Source organism: Colletes gigas, unplaced genomic scaffold (genome assembly GCF_013123115.1).
Source record: "Colletes gigas isolate AHSC1104 unplaced genomic scaffold, ASM1312311v1 Colletes_gigas_Sc00012, whole genome shotgun sequence".
Lineage (NCBI taxonomy): Eukaryota > Metazoa > Arthropoda > Insecta > Hymenoptera > Colletidae > Colletes > Colletes gigas.
In genome coordinates this window covers 1,065,352-1,081,358 of record NW_025106641.1, presented here as the reverse complement: position 1 = coordinate 1,081,358, position 16,007 = coordinate 1,065,352, and the positions used below count along the sequence as shown (strand labels likewise).

Below are 16,007 nucleotides of genomic sequence, written 5' to 3'. Positions count from 1 at the left end.
TATACTTACCGCGCATACTACCGATTAAATAATTTTATAGAATAAAAATCGAACAAAAAGGCTCTTATTCGAGCACTAATGAACCAAGAAGGTGAGGAGACTTATATCTGTGTTTCGACGTACAATGAAAGCTTGTTAGGAGAAGTGTTTTTCTGTAAAAGTCAAGGATTCGATCTGTATTGTTGGACATAAGAATTTCCCGTTAGTAAACACCCTCTTACATAAGCTCATGTATTTTATCAGATGAACATCATTATCATACGACAGAAAGTAAATATTATGTCAGACATGTCCACGGATGAAGACCATAACCCCCCACGCGACACGTTTCCTTTCTACGCGGCGTTCTCGAGACACAAAGAAACGTGCAAAGTCGCGCATTCCTGCTTCTGATGAAACTTTTTAAGCCCTGAAGCTTCGTTTGGACATGCTTCCCATAACGGATCGCAGCAATCTCGGAAGATATGCAAGATTCCGATTATGGGTTAACCGTACTGTTCGCTAAATGCGCGGGAAACATTCATCGATAGGTTTTTCGCACGAAATCGTCTCAGCTGACAATCTCTTCGAAGAATATTGTTACTTATCGTTAACGCATGGTTGTTCGATGAGTAGCGTGAGACAACTTTAAACGAAATCTCTTTGCACGTGGCATATATATCGCGATGCGAAGGTTATTTTTTCGTCGGGTCACGATTAGTTGCGATTATTTTCGACTCGTGAATTCAACGATCTTTATTACGTATCGCCCGGCGATAACTATTCGCGAAAACTCAATTATATTTTGAGAAATATACGAATAACGATTGAACGGTAAGAACAGAAATGTAGCTACGATCGAAGTGATTTATGGTTAAAAAAATCAATTCGATTTCAATTTTTCTCGGTTATTACCGAGGTGATGAAGTCGTGCATGTCAACTAATGTTCCGAGAATTTTTCAAACGCAATGACTATTTAAAGATATTTGTCCATAAAGAATATCGTTGGTGACATATTTCGCGGGAATAGATTACGAAGTTCGATATAAATAATCGTTCACGGATATTTCGTAGTTCGCTGTTCACGAATGAGGGTAGGCGCCATTTTATTGTATGTTCGCTAAAATATATTAAAAATAAAAGTTAAGGCAAATAATAATTATAAGCACACCTGTGTACAATGTATAAAATATACTACTCAAAGCGGTTTAAAATATTAGCTTAAATCGAATTCGGTTTCGTTACTGTAACTCTTTTGTCCATCCCTGTTATCTTCTATTTTTATAGCGGTTCTCATTAGATCGTCTATAAATACGTATAAATATTTATACACATAATTGCCAGACTCGTTCTGTAATTAAATTCAATGGATCAGATTCACGAAAGGGCTAACTTTGCGCAAAATTCTAAAAACTATTTACTTCTTGTACTTCCAAGGTAACGGTGCCACGTCTCCTTATTCCTTGGACGTAAAACTTCATTCTCATATGTTGTACCCCGTCCTTTACGAAAATTACGTGGCTGAAAAATTCCATAATATATGTTATTTATCAAGAATATGTACGATCGACGGTTAAAATAACAAATGTATATTTTCTCTTACTTTACGTGAGTTCGTCGTCCACGTCTGCTCTCTTCTCCATATCCTTTTATAGGTTCTCCGAGAGCATCTACTACTTTAGGATCTTTTATGCAACGATCTAATGCTTTGCTATAAACTTTAGTTGGACTTTTACTGGAGAATAATTCATTGAAAACTATATAAAACATTAAACCCACGATTCCTACACCGCCAACTATTACGCCTAAATATCCAAGAGATTTTGTATTCTCTTTAACTGAAACAAAATTGACGTTCAAAGAAATGTAGATCTTTTTACCATTCCCAGTTCGATATAGACATGAAATTACCTACTTCCGCAAATCCAATCTGTACTTTATTCTTGTGTTCTACAGAATTTGCTTTAGCGATTGATTTCTTTGTACAATACGATACGCTATGTCGAGCACTGGATGTTACATCGAAATGAGAATAAATATGTGCGTGACTAGATACTGTTGCGAGTCTTTTAAATAAAGTGTAATTGATTATTCTTGCGGAAGCCATTTCCTAGAAAGTTGTTAAACACAACGTACGTATTAAAAAACTCGACAATTAAACTAATAGTAACAACAACAACTTCGAAATACCGAAATGGTTGTACGGATAATTTTCCACAAACTTTCTGATCAAATTTACAAAAAATAATTACTAAAATAAAACAGAATACGAATACACGTACCATTTACTATAATACAAACAGTTTTTAACATGTATTGTATGTTATAAAATAACTATATTGCTTTTTAAATCATTATCATCACTGCGTCACGAGCTATGCTAACATACTCGTATCAGGACAATCGAACATCTACGTTTGTAGAAATATTACATATTTACTTACGAATACGAAATACTTCGCTTGCTTGAGACTGTAGGGATTGCAAATAAACAGCAGTGATCAGATTTTAACGGAAAACTAAACTAAACGCTCCCATAATCTCCGGTCATGTTTGGTTATTTCGCGATGCGTACGAGACGAGACGTAGTTAGGTTATGAAGCTTCAAAGACAAAACACAACATAACCTTTCTTGTATGCCAAACAGTATCGCGTTCACCGATACGATTGCCACTGACAAAGTTGTAAAAGAAAATACAAATTTCGCTAATACAAAAGTAGACAGAAATAAAATTCTTGATGAAGACTACTCCGCATCAGAGATTAGTTATGGTTGGCGATCGCGACGGGCAAGTTCCTTTACGAATATTTTTAATTAAATACTTTAATATTAAATAATAATTTAGAATATTCAAATACCATTTAAAAATTAAGTGAACGATTCTTACATATCAATTTCATGTTTCTCGTGACAAAGTATCGTTCGTAACAATTATGTTATCTTAAATACGAGAAATATGAAAATTTTAATGTACCATAATGAAGCATCATTTTTGTTTCAGATTGAAAGAATTATTACGTCGTCGATTAGTCGAATGTGGTTGGAGAGATCAAGTGAAATTAATCTGCAAGGAGTTAATAAAAGAACACGGCCATGACATTACCTATGACAAATTGCTTTCTATCGTTACGACCAGAGCAAGGACACTTGTACCTGATTCTGTTAAAAAGGAGCTTCTGCAGAAGATAAAGAATCAACTGATAGCTCAAGAAGAAAAATTAAAGATGTAATAAATAAAAAGTTTTTATTTACAAACTTTCATTTTGTAAAAAGAATATCTTATATTAAGAACTATGTATGTACGAATACCAATATATCATTGTAACATACGTTATATATTGCTATGTAATACTATAATTAACGTTAACTGATAAATTTGTGCTAAAAGTTATAAATATATTCTATTTACATAAATTCATTGGAGTGTTTTGTTTACCTAATTACATCTATGCTTGGTTTTGATTGAATTTACGTAACGAAACACATAACCTTGTGAAGTTTGTAATATTTTAAAAAGTACGAAATTTTTAAAATAAATCGCAACATCAAATATTACGGTTCATTGTTCAAAAAAATTATTTCATGCCTTAAATTTATAATTTGTCGTAAGATGGAGACACAGCATGTGTTTCGTATACCTCGTCTGTGGTTGTATCTGTACGTCAATAGTTTTTAATTTCTGATCTAGTAGAATTGAAATCATTATTAAAATTACCTTTTAATACAAAAAAAAATGTTGATTAAAGTTAAGGTAAGAAGAACCGGCGATGTTTGAGCTAAAGCATTTACAACATGTTCGAAAAAAATTCTAACTTCTCGTTCTAACCTTGTTTCAGACTCTAACGGGAAAGGAGGCAAGTAACTATAAAATGTTATAAACGTTTAATCAGTATGGCAAATAAATGCATGAAATTACGTTTACTATTATATACTTGCTAAATAAAAAAACAATTGTAAAAGTAAAATAACCTCCTCTAACAAGACCGCGTTGTCATCTAAAGATACAAAATTTGACATTTGATGTACCGTTAATAAACTTATCGTTAGAAATTATAGCAGTATTTAATATCATTTACTATTACGTTACATAAACGTTTCGTTAAACGATAAATAGACGTACGCGAGATTTACGGTTATCACAACTGTTATTGTTCCTATAGATCGAGATAGATATAGAACCTACAGATAAGGTAGAAAGGATCAAAGAAAGAGTGGAAGAAAAGGAAGGCATACCACCGCAACAGCAGCGATTAATATTTTCGGGGAAACAAATGTAGGTATAACTGCGAACGGGAATAATTTGTACAATTATACAAGATTGTTTTCTATAGAAAGAAACACGGTTTAACGTTTTATTTAATGTCGGACGTGATGTGAAACTGCTTGAAGCAAGGTGTAACGCATAATCCTACATTGCAATAGGCACAATAGTAACGAGATTCCTTTCTCAAACCTTTAGCTGCGCAAACTTTACATCTTCTTGTAGCATTTATCTTCTTTGGTGTCGACGGAACATACTCTGGAAAGTGACTTTCTACAGTCCTTACTGAATCTGGGTCGCATAGTTGTTTCGGCCTCCTTGTTCCTGTTCCATCAATTAGGACGTTTGAACGTTATTTTTTCCTGTTTCTTTTTATGAAATCTATCTTATAGTTACATAGAACTCAGAGTTGCTCGAATGAATTGCAAAGCTGAATGTATCCTTAAGACTAAGAAATAAGAATTACAAAAATGATTTGTTGGTTTCTAGGAACGATGAAAAAACGGCGCAAGATTATAAAGTTCAAGGTGGTTCGGTGTTGCATTTGGTACTCGCATTAAGGGGAGGCTTATAATAACATTCCTCAGTTTTAAAATCAGCCAGAAAAATAGTAAGACACTTTCCGACGTTACATACATGCGCGCTGTACTCACAAAGGACACACGATCGTCTTAGCATTTAAATGTGATCGAACGGTTACACCTAGGATTAAAATAAATATTTAAATAAAAAAGATTTGATCATAAAAAATCCTAGTGTCTGCTTTACCAATAAAACGATCTTTTCATCCAGTGGTTCTAGAAATTGTTCGTCGCGGGTACTCGGACGAAACACGACGGGATCGTGTTGTATAATTTTGTTAAATGCTCAACGTGTGCGTAGAAGCGGGACCCGATCCGAATTTTGAACAGGCTCGTCGACCGAACGAAAAAAGTTAACAAACCCAGGGATCTCAGTTTCTATGATATTTGCTGTTATGAGTGGCCAGACTCCATTTCGTTTTGAAAAACCGCTGGCAAATATTGCAGTACGCGGTAGAGCTTCGCGGCTCCTCGTGTTTCGATGTAATGTGCCGTAGAAGAGCGTGCTGCGTTGTAAACGTTATACCGCATTTATTGCAGAATGATCCTGGCGAATGCAAACCCCATGGCGCTGTCCTTGCGTGTGGCTCTATAAATTCATTTCTTCTTATAACTAAGGCTACAATAATCGTGTCGCGTGTAATATTTCAACCGGGGCCGTGTTTTCGGATTCGTTCCGAAATTGTTCAATGATCGTTCGCGTAACATAAAAGGATTAATAGGCATAAGTGTGTCACTACCATTCATCTATTGATGCAAAATTGTATTTCGAACAAGGAAGAAGATAATAAAGTATTGAAACGTGACTTCAGCGTTGTCTATTTTCTAAACCCCGTTAACGAAGAGCGAAAGCAAGCTATAAATCGATAGACGAAAACTACGACTCCCTTTTGTTGATGCACAAATTAACGATACGAAATTATTTGATCGGGACCTCCAATCCAAACACTCGGACGTTCTTTTAGAACTCGTACGAGGAAAAACGAAAAAAGAAATACCGGATAAATGGAAACGATACGTGAGACATCTGTCCACGGTATTGTTCGATCGATAAAACAGCTATCTGCACAGTTATGGAAAATTCCCAGTAGAAAGTAATCAAATTTGAGAACACATTCACACAGCATAAAGCAGAATACTGTTATACACCACCAAAGATAAGTACACGACGTTCAAGCACGCAGGACGAAATATAATCGAAACAGTCTCGTATTTCCTCGTGTACCTTTCCTCCTTACGATAAGAAAAACAAACACGATCGAATTCCGTGACTCGAGAAACGTGGTCGTTTCATCGTTTCGTTAAAAACATCAACGCTAGAGCATCCATTGTAAATCGATTTATTTACATTGCTGTAATAACATTTTAAAGCATAGATTTATATTCGCTTTTTAATTCACTTACAAGCTCACAATTAGTACATACACGTAATAGGTTTCTTCGAACTGAAACGAAAAGTTTCCGACTATCGACGGTATTTAACGATATATCTTTTGCATATCGTATACACAGTCGCTTTATATCTCTGCGTCTAGGTGTGTAAAATAAAAATATTGAAGTATATACATATATTTATATACATAGGGTATTTCAGAAATATGTGTAAACATTTGAGGAGCTGTATCTACACGCTAAAATTGCTAGTAAATTATTTAATTGGACTAAATAGGACTGTTTATCCTGACTTTTTATGAAACACAAGAAGCAATTGAGATTTTTACTTTTGGAGGTTATTTTAAAAAGAAAATGAACGTGATACTATTCTGTAAGTGGAGAAGTAAAGTATGTAGGGTATTTTTTAATTATTTTAGTTTGTAGATTCAACTTTTTAAATGTTTATATGTATTTCTGAAATTCTCTGTATACATGTATATATAAATAAATATATGGTACCTATGCGTATCGTTTCTTCGCGAAACCTACTGGCCTGTGAGACAAAAATTTGTTCACTGCAAACTGATTCGTTCCCGTAAATGCACTGTTCTTTAGACACGACAAAATTAAGTATCGTTTCATTCGGTACGACGACGAGACGTGTAAATTGCTCGTGAAAATTATTCAACTTAATCAACTATCCTTAACACGTTTAACTATCGTGCGAGACATTGGTACAAATTCACACCGTCGCTTTATATAGCTTACGAACTAAGAGAAAAAACGCCTTCTAACAATCAAGTACAAGTTCCGTTTAACATTCAATTTAACGCGTTGATTCTAAATCGATCGTTTACAAAGTACCTCGAACAAAATTTTTTCTCTCTTGCTCTCTCTCCAACGAAGCTTCGTGCGATTCTTAACAGCGAACATCTACGTACAAACCTACACAATTCTACAAACTAAGTGCTTGATCGTGTACGAACACGGTCAAATTTTTTGCTTTCAAGAAACGTATAATTTGCTATTCGTGGTAGAAACGGGGCTGCCTGAAACTTTAAAGAATTCGTCGCGTACGCTTATACGGGGAAACAAAAGGGTAGAAGTAATCGTGAACGGTTTGAAAATGTGTATGAAAGTGATCGAGCAAAAAAAAAAAAGTAAAGAAAAATCGAACTTTTTAAAATGTCCGTAATTCGTCGTTTCGATTACGATTTCGCTGCCTCCGTCGCGTTTTACCATTCGCTTAGACATAATTATTTATTAGACTTCTCTTAAATATTAATTATTTATTGGGATAAATACAGCAACGTACACGTAGGGCTTACAATACAAGATTTTTTGTCAAATAACGTTTGATCGTTGTGGGATCGGAACCGATAGTTACGAAGCGATACACAATGGGCAAAAAGCTCGATTTTATAAAATTTCATTACCATCGTAAACGATCACGAAAGAGAGCATCGAAACTCGTGCGAATCACCGAAATATCTTCGTACGCGAATCGATCCCGTTCTGTCATCGCACGAGTTTTTCACGATTTACTTGCTATTCTTGGGACACGATAAATTACTTAGCGATAACAACGTATATTCTTACGATCGTCTAACGTGACGCGACTCTATCAATCGCGACGAACGAAAAAAAAGATTTAGAAACAACACTCCGATTCGATGGTAAAAACGAAAGAACGGGGATGGGTAAATGCCACGGATAGAAAAATAGTTTTCTACGAGAAATTAACAAACAGCTTGTGACCGTAGTTTCAAAGTTCCTGAACCGTATCGTTTCCGTTTAACTTGATACACAAAGACAATGTTTACACGAAGCCACCGGGCGAAAGCAATAAAAATCTGTAGGTTCTCTTATAGTCTCTTATACGCGTTCAACTGTGGTAAACATCTGGAAAGTCAATATGTAAAATGTAAAACTAGATAGTCGTGTGTAAGGCACTGTCTATGCGCTCCTTCGAAGCAGCTAAGATTCATCTGGATCGCAAAGAAAAATCGAGCACGCGAACAACCGGACGTGTAAACAGAGTCAGTGTAACATTCGAACGTTCACTATGGAAGATTTAACCTCTTGCGTTGGAAATTGAATCGTCGTTCACCCACTTTCCAAGCACACAACAAGCGACGCGCGGTAGCACGGTACCTTCCAGCGTAAGAGGTTAAACTCGAATGCCTGTCGTTGCGCGAACCGGAGCGCCCAAAATGGCGGGACGCCCGTAGATGCGCGCGTCGACGCACATTGTGCGCGAGATTCGAACAGAGTTTCTAGCCGCGCGACGAGTCACTTCGGAACACTGTAATTCTATTGATATGGATATCTCGTGCTTCGTACAAAGCTATTATTTGTCGCCTATCGAGTTTTGTTTGCAAACCGTTATTATCGCGTAACAGAGATCCACGGAATATCAAGTTCGCGCGTCAAGTGTCAAGATACGACATGGGGGGCGAAATCAAACGATTTTTAGCGACCAAAGCCGCCGTACAGTAATGACTAGAATCCTTACGGAGCCGAAGACGCTGTGTCGGCTCGATAACGTTGCGCGATCGAAGGGAAAAAAGAAACAAATCGCGGAATGAGAACGAAACAAAACGATTTTCCTTTTTCTCCCCCGGGGGGAAAAAAAATTCCAAAATCATCCGGGAGTTGTTGGCCCGTTATCGAGCAAACGAGTACGCACTAGCGTTGGACGTTACGAAACTGAGATCGGTATAAATAAATTAAGTCCCATGTTACTGTCCTCGAGCTTGCTTGTTTCACGCTTCGACGTTCGATCGGTACGTTCGTCGCGAGCATCGAAGCGATCGATTTTTGTTTTTTAATACTGTGAGTGGACGTCGTGAACGAAAAAAAAAAGAAAGAAAAAGAAGGATCGATGCTCGGCGAGGGATAAGAGATCAATCCGGACCGCGAGGCGTGTAAGAACGTAGGGGAACCCCAGGGCGGAGCGAGAAGCAACGTTTCTCGGGCGCATCGAAACTGAAATATCTACGAGTCCAATTCGTTTTTCGAGCTGCGCTGCTTCTGGATCGTTTTTTGCAATTGCATGTTATGTTTCAGGCGCATGTGACGCCGCAGGTCGGTTCTACGACTGAGAGTGGTGTGACAAAGGATGCAGGTTGTCTGGTTGCGATGCACTTCAAGGTGCTGGGTCAGCGAAGCAAGGTGCTTGTATACGCTTCCGCAGAGTCTGCACGAAAAACGCCCTGGACCCTGCATCACCACTTGACCAGTTGTATCGCCAACATGCTTCCGATTGCGTCCCACCCCCCCTGCAACACATTAACAGCCACGTCACCCGACGATTCCTCATTCATTTTTTTTTTGTTGTTTTCTAGTTCAATTACATTCAAGTCAGATTACGGGGGGGACAGTAACACGCAACACAGACCGGACCAGTCGTTCGTTCCACCTGTGCTGTGATACTTGTACCGCCTTCTAACAGCTAAACTTCTTTTTCCTAATTGAATTCTCTAACGCATCGACACAGCCTTTGGTCGATCGGTCTCCCACACGGGTGATTGCATATATCGATTAGCGTGTGAAATATATATATATATGTTCGAACAGAAAAGAGAGACGTGGCAGTGAGAAGCGTGAAGATGTTGAAGCAAGTAAATTGATTAACGTGAACCGCTGTAAAGTGACCCAATTGTATCCATTTTCGAAACGGAACCACTGCTAAAACAATCTCGCGCATAGCATCGCCGGTGGTAAAACGTGTAGCAAATTTACGTTTCCCGCGTGTCGGTTTTTTCAGGTTGCGAGGAGGAGCACACGCAATCTTCGTTTCATACTTACTCATTCGATTTCATCGACTATTAATTTGCGTGGAAAAACTTATACTCGAGCCGTAACGATATCAAAAATTTTGACAAGATACTTCGTACTTTTATTTTTATTTTTTTTTTTTATTTAAGAAAAATGACTCGCTTGAATTCAGATTTTGAAACTTTATTCACACACATTTTTTTTTTTGTTGTCTTACTTACATCGTTAACTCGCATAAGCCAAACATAAGATTACGTAATGATATATTATAATATTTTTATGTATATATATATATGTATTTATATACATATATATTTATATTTATATATATAATTTTTTTTTTTTTTTTTATGTATAGATAGTTCTTATTTTTATAAATAATCAAAGAAAGAAATATCAATTCTTCTAAAGTAATAATTGGCAATCTTGTACTTATTTGTATTGTGGCTTCTGAGGAATGTGCACATTCGTTTCCCTTTAAATTAAATATACGGTCTACCATACACAAGTATAAATAAACGGTGTATACGTATCTATGGTACTTTTTTCGCGTTCCTCTCAGAACTTAACTTACATCGCAACGTAAGGTAACATAAGTAAAAAAAAAAAAAAAAAGAAAAAAAAAAAATATGATTAAATCAACGTACAACGGAATATAAATATATATATCGCACTACTAAACACTGATTCGTGCCACTAACAAAAATGTTTGCTAATTTCGATTGGAAAAAAAAAATCGTCGAAATCAGTTGATTAAAATGGTAAACGTGCAAGTCTGTGCCACGTAAAATTATGTAACAAGCACGTAACATATCGCATGCGACCGCAAATTTTAAACGCAAGCATCCCGTTAATCCGCGAACAGAAAGTTAATCGATATACCGATTGCCCGCCGTGATCGATCTCGAATTGCGTAATCGTAATTAAAATTAGTGGCATAGGGCGAACGAGCGGCGATCAATCAGCGACAGTCGCGTGAATTTGTTCCCATCTTGACGCCTGTAAAAACTAGCTTCGATTTGTACTTCTCGTCACATCCAACAATCAAGTTTCGCGCTAATTACGAACCTCGTTCGAAAGAAAAAAAACTTCCTTAAAAACTTTGGCATACAGCGAAGAATAGCTATCGTAAAGAAAAGGAAAAAAAAAAAAACGCGGACAAGAGATCATTAATCGTAGGTGGATCCGTTTGCCTCGTCGAACAAATAGCCTCTTTGTGATTGCACAAGGAAAGGGGGAGAATATTATAGTACTTAATTTCGGGACTATAGTCCCGACTAGATGGTTCTTTGGATTAAATTACAATTAGCGTGAAGAGCGAATCTAAGTTAGATACCAACTAAAAACGTAAACAAAAAAGAAGAAGAAACAAAAACGAATAAGCGCAACGAAAATGAAGGAAAGTAAGGTAACGTGAAAATATAACAGAGCGAGGGGCAATTAAACGTTTGCATCTTTGGCAAGTCTCCGGGAACTTAACGCTAAGAAATACATGAGTATGTTTAATATCATGAACCTAGTATATATATATATGGCCAAATTCTGGTCTTGGAGACGCGCAAATGAGCAACTCGGAACGCCCTGATACTGTCGAAAAGGGAACAGTACGGACGAGTAGACAGATTTTCGCGGGTGAATGGCACGAGTTTCTGGTACGAGACAGTACATGTTCGGTGAAAATGGAGCATCCTTCGCGTTTCAATGATGAACGACGCCACAAACGACGAACAAACACTGCCAACAAATTCCTCTCGATCGCCCCGAGGAAAGTTCGGCGATCTTCGATCGACGAGGAACCGAAACGAAGGGTAGATAAAGATTACCCCGTTCGATCCCGAAGCTCTCGTCGAGGCGTGAAATTGGCTAAAAAAAAAAAGAAAAAAAAAAAGAAAACGATCGGAATCGGTCGACGCGATTCAACCAAAAAGACATCGAAGCTTCGAAAACGATTAAGCGATTCCGGTTCAGTCTCACCGTCGAATTGCACGGCGTTGTGTTCTCGTGTTTCGATCGCACGAAGAAAGATGCACATTCCTCCTTAACGCTATTAAGTACCGAACTCATTTGACTAGATAAAATAATTTGCTTTTTTTTTTCCTTTTTTTTTTTTTTTTTTCTTCTTTCCCATCTGTGTCTTTGGTTACAAAAAAACGTTTACGTAGATGTTTTTTCTTTTCTCCTCATCATCTTCTTTCGCTTCTACCTCCTCTTCATCCTCCTCTTTGTTATTATATGCATGTACACATATACATAAAATGTACGCACACACGCACGGATGTGTACGAAATGACTAGGGCGAAAAGTGTTAGACAGGCATTTTTTTTTTTTTAATATAGGTTTCCCGTCGACGACTAGAGTGGAATAGGTTTTACGACAAAACGCTGCCCGTGTTATCCGTTTAATTAAACAATTAAACGCGACGCTTCCAACGAGGGGACAAACAGGTGATAGGTATGTATGTACCTGGTATCAAAAAACTATGGCTTCTTCGCGATGGACCTCGGTCTTCGAGATATTTTTTTAACAGGGATTTGGTCGAGTCGGTAAAGCGATTGACTACCACGCGTTTGATCGTAGTTCGAATCCCCGTCAAGTTACTTCTTTATTTTTTATTATTTTGAAAGGTAAAAATGTTTTATTTATTACGTCATATATACTTTTCTATGTTAATAATTTTTGTTAGTCATTATCAGTAAATTCTGTATTAGTATGAGTCAGTACTGATGATACGGAATTACTAATACAGAATTTACTTGATAATGTTATTTTACTACTGTTTTTTGTATTAACAATTTAAGGATTGTTTGCTTCGATATCTATGACATTTATACGTAATAAATAAAACTTTTGCGCTTCAAAATAATAAAAGAAAGAAAGTACCAAATCCTGATTCCTCCAAACTGTAAATAAAAATACCTAGAAAACGGGGGTCAATTGCGAAGAAACCTATCAGGGTATTTTGATACCAGATACTATAACTTGCTATCTTTCCAAAAGCAATGGCGACTGTAAGATCCCCTTGCAAGCGCTCGCGGACACGGGTGGGAGGAAGGGGGAAAATTAATTTCCGCTCCGGGGGGGAGGGCCAGCCTCGAGGGGGCTGGTCGAGGACTCCCGGAACGTAGACTTTACGTTGCGCGAACGTAGCTTCTTTGGTTTCTTACGTGACTAAAAAATTCGATATTTCCTACGATATTTTTTTGTTTTTTTTTTAACTACGATTATACCGGTCGCGGCGTGCGGTTCGTTGTTTCAACGAACGCGAAGCAACCTAACCAACGGGACGTATATACATGTGTATACATAGAATCCCGCGGAATCGTGCGAACGAATAAATAAATATACGTATTCTTTCTAAGGGTAAAAAAGAAATTTAAAACGACCCGGTACGTGGACCGGGAGGATCGTTTCCGGGTCTCGTCGCGGCTGAATCAAGGATAAACAAGGTTATGGCGTTCCCTCCGTCTATCCTCTCTTACGTCGACGGGTTTTCTACGCTCGACAAGACATGCTCGCACTAAGGAATAGGACTAGAAGTGATTCGTTCGACGCTGCTCTCCCTGATCCGTATAGTGGTATAGGTGGCGTTAGTTTCGATGCCGTGGGTGGGACTTCCGGCGTTCCGGGGCGCGATCGCCGCGGACGAGACGGATATAGGCGTGGTGGCGGATGCGTCGCCGACGGCGGTAGCGGCGCCCGTCACGCCGGTCACCACCGGTATAACGGGACCGACTGCGCCGGCTGTCGTCGCGGTTGCGTTGCTGGCTCCTGCTGCGACGGCGGCGGCGTTCGCGACCGCTGCTGCGGCGGCGGCGGCAGTCGTCCCGACGCCCAGCCAGCCGTGCCGATTTTTTAAATGTCGCTTCATGTGGGTCGTGCGGCTCAGCACTTTGTGACACACCGGACATTGCGTCGTTCCTTTGTGCATGTTCATGTGTTTGTACATCGAGTCCCGATTCCAAAACGTTTTACCGCAGAGTTTGCACGAATGCGACGGCTGTTCGATGACCACCGTACGAGGATCTAAATCAGATATAAACGTTCATGTGGTAGTGCGTGCGCCCGATGCCGATCGATCCGTATACCGCGATCGTAATACGCCATCTCTCTCTACCTCCTTTCCTCGCATCTCGATCGTCATCGTTCTACGGTGCATACCTTTTATCTCTCATCCGGACGATCGTTACAACAACCAACGCACGCAATATATATATATATATATTTTTTTTTTTCTTACGTATGGTTCCCTTGATAATTATTATTTTTTTTTTCTCTCGTTCGCTATCTACTTTACACTCTCACTCGCTCACTACTACGTCTCCTTCGATCTATCAGCGATACGAGGAGATATGCACGGTGAAATAAGGTAGCACACACGATTGTACAAAGGAGGAGCAACCACGAGGTGATTAAACACGCAAAATTTGTAAAAGAAAACTCTTTGTAGCGATCATCATGCTTATTTGTGAACTGTGGATACAACGTTCGAACGACAACAAAACAACGTGTATACGGTACAAAAAAAATGTTCAATATTCATGCAGAACATCAGAGGTCCTATTTTAAGAGGTGCGTCGATCGGCTGCAGTCAGAAATGCAAAATTTTTTTGGGAATCACACATCAAGCGTCTTGTAATTACGGTGATCACGCGTTTCTTTTCTTTTACCCTTATTTTTTTGTTGCGTTCCCAAGCGAATCGTGGGACGACGCATTGTCAAACGCTTGTCGTGTGCAGTGAACCGACAATCATATGTTATTCCTTTTGGTAAATGGCGCCGTTTTGTTCATATGCGAGCGTGGGTGTGCGGTATGAAGAGCTCGGAGTCGATGAAAACGATACAAACCGGATGCGGATCACGCGCGTGAAAAACACAAAACCTTTTTCTACGTTACTTTTTATTTTCAATTTGCGCAAGGTACAAAAGAAAAAAAGAATCAGCGACCCCGTCGACGCTTGCGACACAGTGCAAGAACGTTCGCAAACGTGTTAAAGTTTCGCTTAAATAAAAAAAACAACAACCCTTCCCGCTGTCCTGCTTCACAAATCCATTCAGTCTTGCGAATAAACGGCAGTATAAAAAAAAAGATACGCGCGATTGTGGTTCCGGTGGCGTCGTCTCCCGTGCTCGTCGCCAGAGGGCCACGCTCTTGGCACTCGATCGAGCGCTTGCGAGAAAGAGAGACGAGAGCGTGGCCCTCTGGCGACGAGCACGGTTCGGTCGACCGACCTCAGGAGCATGAAAGATACGCCACTTTCACGATTCGAAGCAAAACTTGGAATAAACTTTCGTAAAAATAAAAAAAAGACCTATATACATTGATTGCTTTAACGTCGTTCCTACAATTATCAAGATAAAGGCTTCAAAAAATTCAGTCTGTCGACGAAGGAACGTTCGCAGTAAAAGTTCGTTGAACCATGTCGAGAAAGAGTAAACGCGATAACATGCTACACGCTACCCAGTTATACACACACTATGTACACGTTCGACAAACCGCGACTTACAGTTTCTGTACAAAATTTTCGGAATGATACATGTAGAGTAAATTTAGACGAGTCGAAAGGAACGTGTGAACTCGAACGTTCTTCGATCTCCGTTCGACGATTCGTTACCCCGTGAGTTCTCTTCTGTTGAGGCGACGGTCGCGTTACTTGGCGCCGTGCACGTTGAGCATGTGGCAACGCATCGTATACTTTCGCGTGAAAACGGCCTGGCAAATCGGACAGACCGTGTCGCCCCTGTGAATGCTACGGTGGTGCGCCAGGGAGTCGCCGCGGTTGTAAGTGCGCCCGCAGACGTCGCATACCCAGCGACCGCTCTCGTCGTGCAGAGGCTTCGACCTACGTCTCATCCTTTCGTACCCGGGGCTCGCCTGTTGCACCTGAGGTGGTGGCTGCTGGTGTTGTTGTTGCTGGTGCTGCTGACGTTGTAGCTGTTGCTGAAGTTGCAGATGCTCTTGTTGCTGTTGCTCGAAGTGTTGATGATGATTCCCAATAGTAGTATCGTGCTTTGGTTCTGCGCACACAATCC

The 16,007-nt window shown here is 39.2% G+C and overlaps 4 protein-coding genes across 8 annotated transcripts in view; 2 read left to right on the top strand and 2 right to left on the bottom strand.

The window, feature by feature from the left end:
* Position 1: 1 nt before the first annotated feature.
* LOC122399052 (mitochondrial import inner membrane translocase subunit Tim21) lies at positions 2–2,566 on the bottom strand. The gene is made up of 5 exons (XM_043399393.1): positions 2,425–2,566; positions 1,892–2,090; positions 1,584–1,818; positions 1,402–1,501; positions 2–1,331 (listed from the first exon to the last, which is right to left on the bottom strand). Exons 2-5 carry the CDS (start codon positions 2,085–2,087, stop codon positions 1,197–1,199), a joined length of 666 nt encoding a protein of 221 aa, XP_043255328.1. The 5' UTR covers positions 2,088–2,090; positions 2,425–2,566; the 3' UTR covers positions 2–1,196.
* A 71-nt stretch (positions 2,567–2,637) lies between these two features.
* LOC122399053 (transcription and mRNA export factor ENY2) lies at positions 2,638–3,282 on the top strand. Its single transcript, XM_043399394.1, has 2 exons — positions 2,638–2,769; positions 2,983–3,282. The coding sequence occupies exons 1-2, from the start codon at positions 2,720–2,722 to the stop codon at positions 3,209–3,211; spliced, it is 279 nt and encodes a 92-aa protein (XP_043255329.1). The 5' UTR covers positions 2,638–2,719; the 3' UTR covers positions 3,212–3,282.
* Positions 3,283–3,654: 372 nt separating this feature from the next.
* LOC122399054 (NEDD8) lies at positions 3,655–5,643 on the top strand. Of its 2 annotated transcripts, XM_043399397.1 has the most exons (5): positions 3,655–3,732; positions 3,818–3,835; positions 4,142–4,254; positions 4,732–4,852; positions 5,364–5,640. In XM_043399397.1, the coding sequence occupies exons 1-4, from the start codon at positions 3,715–3,717 to the stop codon at positions 4,814–4,816; spliced, it is 234 nt and encodes a 77-aa protein (XP_043255332.1). In that variant the 5' UTR covers positions 3,655–3,714; the 3' UTR covers positions 4,817–4,852; positions 5,364–5,640. The 2 variants fall into 2 exon arrangements, with proteins under 2 accessions (XP_043255332.1, XP_043255331.1); XM_043399396.1 differs by having other exon boundaries at positions 4,732–5,643.
* The window catches only part of LOC122399050 (protein bric-a-brac 2-like), a 21,389-nt gene continuing 9,690 nt past the window's right edge, over positions 4,309–16,007 (bottom strand). The window contains exon 6 of one of the 4 annotated variants that reach the window (XM_043399391.1): positions 4,309–4,566. In XM_043399391.1, coding sequence (XP_043255326.1) covers positions 4,334–4,566 — 233 coding nt within the window. In that variant the 3' untranslated portion in view covers positions 4,309–4,333. Of the gene's footprint in view, positions 4,567–6,412; positions 9,479–12,790; positions 14,001–15,181; positions 15,993–16,007 lie in introns of those variants that run through there. The other 3 variants (XM_043399390.1, XM_043399387.1, XM_043399388.1) reach the window with 3 other exon arrangements.

What these genes read in the sequence shown, in the direction of transcription:
- LOC122399052 (XM_043399393.1), bottom strand. Translation starts at nt 2,087, where the DNA reads ATGGCTTCCGCAAGAATAATCAATTACACTTTATTTAAAAGACTCGCA. An exon ending in GATTGGATTTGCGGAAGTAG is followed by an intron (nt 1,819 to 1,891) that starts GTAATTTCATGT and finishes ATTTTGTTTCAG; the next exon opens with TTAAAGAGAATACAAAATCT. An exon ending in GGACGACGAACTCACGTAAA is followed by an intron (nt 1,502 to 1,583) that starts GTAAGAGAAAAT and finishes GGAATTTTTCAG; the next exon opens with CCACGTAATTTTCGTAAAGG.
- LOC122399053 (XM_043399394.1), top strand. Translation starts at nt 2,720, where the DNA reads ATGAAGACTACTCCGCATCAGAGATTAGTTATGGTTGGCGATCGCGAC. An exon ending in ATGGTTGGCGATCGCGACGG is followed by an intron (nt 2,770 to 2,982) that starts GCAAGTTCCTTT and finishes TTTTTGTTTCAG; the next exon opens with ATTGAAAGAATTATTACGTC.
- LOC122399054 (XM_043399396.1), top strand. An exon ending in ATATTTTCGGGGAAACAAAT is followed by an intron (nt 4,255 to 4,731) that starts GTAGGTATAACT and finishes GTTGGTTTCTAG; the next exon opens with GAACGATGAAAAAACGGCGC.